Source organism: Semicossyphus pulcher, unplaced genomic scaffold (assembly GCF_022749685.1).
Source record: "Semicossyphus pulcher isolate SPU_LCO1_2020_fin unplaced genomic scaffold, fSemPul1.0.p SCAF_11, whole genome shotgun sequence".
Taxonomy (NCBI): domain Eukaryota; kingdom Metazoa; phylum Chordata; class Actinopteri; order Labriformes; family Labridae; genus Semicossyphus; species Semicossyphus pulcher.
Window position 1 is genome coordinate 9,939,284 of NW_027211615.1, and position 7,330 is coordinate 9,946,613.

At 41.2% G+C, this 7,330-nt stretch overlaps 1 protein-coding gene across 1 annotated transcript; it reads right to left on the reverse strand.

The window, feature by feature from the left end:
• Positions 1-3,606: 3,606 nt before the first annotated feature.
• On the reverse strand, positions 3,607-6,858 carry LOC138585219 (melanocortin-2 receptor accessory protein 2A-like). Its single transcript, XM_069657508.1, has 4 exons — positions 6,691-6,858; positions 6,468-6,604; positions 5,880-5,979; positions 3,607-5,237 (listed from the first exon to the last, which is right to left on the reverse strand). Exons 2-4 carry the CDS (start codon positions 6,583-6,585, stop codon positions 4,748-4,750), a joined length of 708 nt encoding a protein of 235 aa, XP_069513609.1. The 5' UTR covers positions 6,586-6,604; positions 6,691-6,858; the 3' UTR covers positions 3,607-4,747.
• Positions 6,859-7,330: the final 472 nt, after the last annotated feature.

The window sequence follows — 7,330 nt, forward strand, 5'->3', positions numbered from 1 at the left end:
AGTATGGAAAAGGCTCCAGCACTATGAAGTGTGACCACTAATTTCTCCATCTTTTAATGAGACATACCTCATAGACTCTTAGGCTTAATCGTATCTTTTGAAGTATGAAACAGACGCTTCTGTTCAGTATGTTTTCCCTTCCAAACAGCTAAACATATGTTCCAGACTTTCTTTTTATTGTAAGCACGCATCTTGGTTGTTTGGGTGACTGTTTGCCTTGAAGATAGTCGGCTCTTAAACAGGCTGAAAAGCACGTGTTTCACTGTGAAAGAGATTTATTAAACTTTGCTGAGTCATAAAAGTGACATTTGAATAGGCAATTAACAGCAACCTTGGAGGGACTGGAGGAGATATTAGAGGATTGAATGTCGCCTTGTAGATGCTGTATAACAAAGCCCTTGCTAATAATATGGCAGGGCCCCAAAATATGCCTTTCGTCTTTTATTCTTGCAGCCAAACATGTCATTTGTCTGACACTGTATTTCTAACACCAAATTTTCTCTGTCAACAAAATCTTTCTCCTTCCCTCGTCTCCGCCTCTCCATCGCTCCCCCACTGCTCGTCATTTGTTGAGGCGTCGTTGCAACTCACCAACTGCCACTCACCCACAAAGCCCGCCCTGGGGCATTTAAGAGCAAATGGCAGACTTGTTCTAACCCCACTGCCCCACCCACTGGTTGCTGATCCTCACTGCATCCCTCCGAGGCCGGGCTCTCACAGAGAGTTGGAAAAGAAAGATCAGGGCTAAACTGCTGAGGCATTAGAAGCAAACAGGAAGTCATTCCAGCGCGTTTAATATTTAAGGCACATCAGGATTCAGATAGACTGGGTGTGAATGCATTCAATTTTCTATAATGTGCTCTCCATGCAAAACAGCCAACAAATCAGCTTCGTTTGTTTGTGGGATTGGAGCAGCGGACACAGTTGACTGAACACCCCCTCATTTAGAGAAATAAACAAGAATGTGACTCACCGCTGCTCCGGCCTTCATCGGCAAATCCCACATCACCAAAGCAACCGGCTTCAATTGTGTGTAAAACGCAACGTTTATTTTGGAGGTCGTTTTCATGTGGTTGAAACAAAGCGGTTTTCAGTTTCTTTGGTGAAAACATACTCAGGAGGGGAGGAGATCTCACAGACACTTACAGATTCCAATTAGTCAGAAATGCTACCTGGTAATAAACGTTAGCTTTGCGTTACATAACCTCACATTCACTGTCTGTCTGCCCACACACGTCTGAACCCTGCTGACCCTCATTCAGAGCTAAATGCGCCCTGAATGCGCTCTAAAGTTCTAGAAACTGCGACATTTGTGTCAAGAGTGGGACGTAACAACACTTCTAATCATTACCTAAATTGAGTTCTCTGGTATATCGACATCTTAAGGATAAGTGACACTTGTATTTCAGCTCAGTTGCAAAGATTAAACGTAGCAATATTAGCACTTTATGCTAATCTGTACTGAGGGTAGAAATAAAGGCCTTGTTCAATAGCATGTGAGTTTTATAGCAGATCTCACACTGTATTTCCCATGGATGATAGGATAGTTGATATAAAGCTTGTGAGCTGTTTACAGGAAACAGAACACTGTCTTAAGTGCAGCAGTCCTTCCTTGAAATGGTCCTATAGGGGACAAACTAATCCCATTTGTTCAGCCAGGTCCCATCCATCTGCCTTTTAACAAACGTGCGATATGTCTGCCGAGAATAGAGGATGTAGTGTTTGAACATTTATTTTCTCGGTGCATCAAGGAAAGGAATTAATGTGCTGTTTGTCCAAATCAGAAAAACTGATTTGGTGTAGTCGTCACTTCGGCGTTCCCGCTGATTGACTCTCTGTTATTCGTGGCACATCTCAGCAGCTGCCAAATATACGAAGCTCGGGCATTTACTGATAAGTGACAATAATAGCTCGCAATGTTCCTTTGCATAATCATCACTTGATGAGGCTCTAAGTAATTTGATTTGTTTTGACTGTGTAGGTGATTTCCTCATGAATATAGACACAAACACTCCAATGCAACTTTTCTGTCAACCTCCCAAAACCTGAAGGATTTTATCAACACATTTTGGTCACTAGGGGGCAACAGCACACAAGCTTTTAACCATACACTGCTTATATTTATAAGAATTGAATGTTGCCACGGTGATGTTAACCAATGTTTGTGGACTGCCATGTTGGTATATGGAGCCAGAAGAGACCATATTTGGAGAAGGAGGAGTTTGAGAGAAGCAAAGGGTGAGCAAACGCTAATTTATCTAAGCTAAACAGCCTTTTCTCAGGCTTATTCATTAGCTGGCGTAATGTATAGTTAACCGCCATGTTTCCCACAAAGTGAGATTATATTTTTTGGTACAAGCTGACCACAGTTGTTTAGACTAAAACATGCTATGAGAGCTTGTGGAACGTTGAGAACATACCCCTAGTTGCCCTGCATCTCAGCAGATGTTAGCTAGATGTTAGCTAGCAGCAGACAAAGAGAATACAAACTGAACAACTTGGTTTCTCATCATTATTTAAATTTAACTATCCCATCATTACATCACTGTTTTCTCAGTTCTCTCAAGCCTTCTATCTTGAGTCCCATATTAGGGCTGTGACATATAAATCAATGTATGAGTAACCAAGCTAACCAAGCTAATAAGTACGCTGAGAGCAGACACTTATACCTAGCTTGCTAATAAATGCCAACTTAAAGCTCCTGTGAGGAGTTTTTCGCTGGTTATGAAACAGACTGAAATTAATTTTGATGTCTTTGTATGACCTACGAAACTAGACCATCAGCGACAAGATTGATTATTTCTATATAGTGATTTTTAAGGCCTGAAACTGCTTGCGGTGGGTAGGTGGCAGACGAAACGATTAACTGCATGCTGCCTTTGTTTGAGTGATACATATGAAAGAAAGCGAGATGAGATTTTTTTTGTTAAAAACCAGGACAAAAATCAGCAAAGAGATAAGAGGTGCGGCTTTGTCAACAGGGGGCACCAAAATCAACACAAACCGAAAGATCCTCACAGGAGCTTTAAAAAAAACCAAACGAATTTCACTCACTCAAAAAACTGGAACACAAACTTCTTGGACAGCCTCTTAGTACAATTTACCTCATGGCAAATTATTAGTCCACATTAGACATTGGAGAAAAAAATCTCCAAAAGGCACCAACACCACAAATACAGCTGAGAGGTTAAGTTCAAGTGTTGGACTTAGCTCAAGTGACAAATAGTGACACCCACCTGCCACTCAAAGTGGCCCCAGAATATGGATAACTTTAAGTCTTTATACAATTTAAACAGGTCAGTTACATAAATGAGCAATAATAGCGCATCCAACAAACACTTCCAGAAATATATAGAGATTGCGCCTCCAGATTTTCATTTCATAGAATACTGAGTGATTGGCCTTGTGGAGGCTTTTGTTCACAGAGTGCTCCTCTATTTCTTTCTGTGTAAGCGACAGATTTAAAATTTCTCTTTTTTTTTTTAATTCAGTGTTGAAATGTTTAATAGAGCCTCCCATGTATCTGGTAATTTGTACTTACCTCTAACAAAGCTTGAAGAAAATGAGCAATGACAAAAGCTAATCAACACCAGTGTTACACTGAATACAAAACCATTTAGGCTTTATTTGGACACTCAAGATCATTTCTAGTCTAATAAAATCTGTCTACAAAACTAAAGTATCACATTGTCATCTCACATTTTGCTTTTCTGCTACTAATTACATGGTCAAAGTACACTTTACTCGTTCTACTTCACCATATTCACATGGCGGCCATTTTCCTCTGACATCATGCTCAGGGTGTAAAGCTCAAATGCTGTTATAATGTTGTATTTCAAGTTAGATATTTCATAACCATTAGCTACAGCCCTACAAAAGCTAACACTGAACCACTTCCTAGCTAACATTACAGTTTGATAGTGTAACATGATACAATAGGAAAGGCGTCAATTCTTGCTAACGGTAATGTTAGCTAGGAATTTATGCTACTCCTATTGTGTAGCTTAAGCTAACAGTAAAGTAAGCTAGGAAAACATACCTCTTAGATTGTATCATGTAACTCTACAAAGCGCTATCGTTAGGTGGAAAATGGTTGTATGCTAATGTTAGCTGTTCTCTAAGAGTAGCTAATGGGTTTTGTCAAGCTGTAACACAGCAGTGCGACATTATACACAGCATTGACACTTCCACGTCAGCATGACGTCAGAGAAAAATGGCCACCATGTAAATATGGTTAATAGAGGACATTTCATAAATTATTTTGGCATCTTTTTCCTGTAAGCGGTATCATATTTATTTTCCATTTCCCAGAATTGCACAAGAAAATAAGACGGCAACGATAGCAGAATGAACTGTAGAGAAGTAGCTCTCCCTGCTGACTTAAGCGCCTCTCATTTCCCATTGCAGAAACCCATTGGGTCCAGGCACAGTACAGCTCCATCCAATTCACAGGAGCCTTGTACTCCGAGTAAAAGCTGCAATTTCGGAGGCAATTTTATCTTCATGAAATGTCATCTTTCACAGTAAGTTGAGTTTATTATGAAATTGTGGGTCATCTTTTGTGGTCTTTGCGTGATAGAAATGTATGCTCGTTGAATAGGCTATTATAGGGATGCTTTACAGGACAAAAGAGTCATTTTGAGCGTGTTTCCCCCTGTCAGGTCACAAATGGTCCTGTTGAAAAGGAAAGCAAATAATAGTACAACGCCACAATGTCCGTGCCTGTGATCTTTTTGTAAGAGCAGCCTTAGTGGATGTCACGGTGAAGATCCTGAGAGCGAGACTGGCGCTCCAGTGTGACGGACGGCTCGTACAGAAGATCGTCCTCTCCGAGTGTTGAACTGTGCTCCAAGTTCACAAAGTTAGGGATGTTAAAGTGGGAAAAGAAGGCACTTTCTCTGTCTGACTTACTCTCCTCTATTAGTCCGTTTAGAGGTTGGTGTCGGCCAGCTTCCTCAGCGTCCTCTTCCACGTCGTCAATCCCCGAGGAGCTGATACCTCGAGGCCGCCTGCTGGACTCCTGCTGGGCTTGGTCCCCGGTGTACTTCCCAACTGTCTGCTCTTCTGATTTCTGCTTCCTCTGTCCCTGATCCTCCTCATTGATGTAGAAATGGAAATAAGAGCGAGACTCGGATAACAATGGGCGAGAGAAGGCTTTGTCATTTTCGTCCTGGGGACCATCAATGTCTACCAGACAGCTCCCTGGTCGATGGCGCTTTTCAGCCGAGTCTGGGTTTCTGTTAAGAGAGAATGGAAACTCAAGAATGAGACTGCTAAAGGAATAAGGTTTTGACAATAAAAGGCAATTGATTTTTTTTATTATGTTCCTGAAAAAAACTGTAGCTGAACACATAAACTGATAATTTCTTGTATTGTTTTTGTTATGAACATCAATACAAAAATCATAAAAGCATCCAGAAGACAGGGGGATTTCCCACAGCCAGCCAATAAGTTCCTTATTTCATCTTGGCTTAACCTCGCTGTACTCGCCCTGACCTTATACAAGTGATTTCTCTCCAGTTGTCTCTGCTGATCTTTACTTTCTAAATGGCAATGTGCCTTTAGCAATAAAAAGCCAACCTCCAAATCAAATTTCAGACCTTCACGATGAGCAATAATCCTCAATTATAAGAGAACAAGCGCTGGAGAACTAATTTAAAATACCTTTAAAAAAACAGCCATAACAGCAAAACGCATCAATTAAACTCATTACGGCCCTGTCTCTTTATGCATGAGTTCACCCTCAGACATGAAAGCTGCTTCAGCTCTGAGATGAGATGCGCAACTGACGGGAGCTCTCCATGGTGCTGATATTGTCCCTTGCAAATGCAGATGTGAAGGTGAAAGAGGAAACTGGGGCTGTAGCTTATTATACTCACTCTTGATGGGGTGCTCCTGTCTTTGTGAGCAGCGTCAGAACAAAGAACATGAAAATGACAAACACAGCCAGGCCGACCCAGAAGCCGATGACGATGGAGTCTGAAATGTCAGAGAAGACTTATTAGAGTGCTTTGCTTTAATGATTAAAACCAATCTCTCTGCTCATTTCTCATTTCTTATTACCCAATTCTGATTAGAGAGCCTCAATAATTCAGTTAAATTGAGCTTTCAGTCTGTCTAAAATGTCATTACAGCTTCCTTTATATCTTTATGATTTTCTTCTTCTTCTTCTTCTGGTTTCATTAATTGGTTTATTCATAAAACGCCAGTACAGGTGCTGCATTTATTATTGCAGCCTGCTCGTTTGTTTTAAAGGAGGCAGGTGGCACGTGTCAGCCCACATCTGAACCTTTTAGATAAAGCAGGAATGGAAATTAGCTGGAGAAGTGAATCACCACTAATTACCAGTCGTAAAGGTGAGTTACCCTGTTTGCAGACACCCAGATATTGCATGCACAGACGCTCGCGTGCACACATTGCGCAAAGTAAATGCATTAAAAGATTGTCTGATGTTGGATTCAGCTTACATCTGTGCGCTTTGAGTCCCTCGAAAGACACGGGCTCTTCATCGTCGTAATATTCATACTGCCACACGTAGTCGCTGCGACGTGCGCTGGTTTGGCTCCGGTTGTGGAAGTCGGACATTTCCAACCGATTTAACTACCTTATCAACAGAAAGATAAATTAAATCACTCCAGCGGGGACGCTCTATAAGTGAATGGTTTTAATATAGCCACAAAGTTCACAAACCACAATCTCCGGGGACGTGAAACCTCTCTGCGCAGATGTTATCCACTACCTGTGAAAATTTGGGATTACGCAAACAACTCCTTTGATGTTAACCCCGTCTTCCGGACGTGCCAAAAAGCTGATAAAAAGCAGGGAAATCCATCGCTTTACCGTTACGCAAAAACTCCATCCATCCCATTGTTTGTGCTGTAAGCAAAGCAGGAGGCTTTAAGTGAGCAGCTCAGTGCGCACCACCTCCATCCAGCATCCTCCTCTAGACTGTTGGCTCTCTCGCTCTCTGAGAGTGAAAACACTGCTGAAAAAAACAGCCCATCTTATCCAGTCACCGAGCACTATGTTTCCTCGAATGCATGATGGGCTATTTTTTGCACTGAGGTTGAATGTTCTTGTGGAAAGTCTTTTAGGCTCTTTCAATCATCTATAATACAACTGGAAAATGCTGATGATTATTTAGGACCCAGGTTTAAATTGTAATGCATTGGCTTAGTATGTTAATATCAATATTCTTTAATGGGGTTTTTTTTTTACTGTCAAAAGATTGCAGTCAAAGGAAGTATCAAAAAAAATAAAAGTCACTTCTTCCCAATGCACTTTCCTTTTAACCTTTTAACCTCTGAGGTCAAATCCCCAATAAATAATG

What these genes read in the sequence shown, in the direction of transcription:
- LOC138585219 (XM_069657508.1), bottom strand. Translation starts at nt 6,585, where the DNA reads ATGTCCGACTTCCACAACCGGAGCCAAACCAGCGCACGTCGCAGCGAC. An exon ending in GGGACTCAAAGCGCACAGAT is followed by an intron (nt 5,980 to 6,467) that starts GTAAGCTGAATC and finishes CTGACATTTCAG; the next exon opens with ACTCCATCGTCATCGGCTTC. An exon ending in ACAGGAGCACCCCATCAAGA is followed by an intron (nt 5,238 to 5,879) that starts GTGAGTATAATA and finishes CTCTCTTAACAG; the next exon opens with AAACCCAGACTCGGCTGAAA.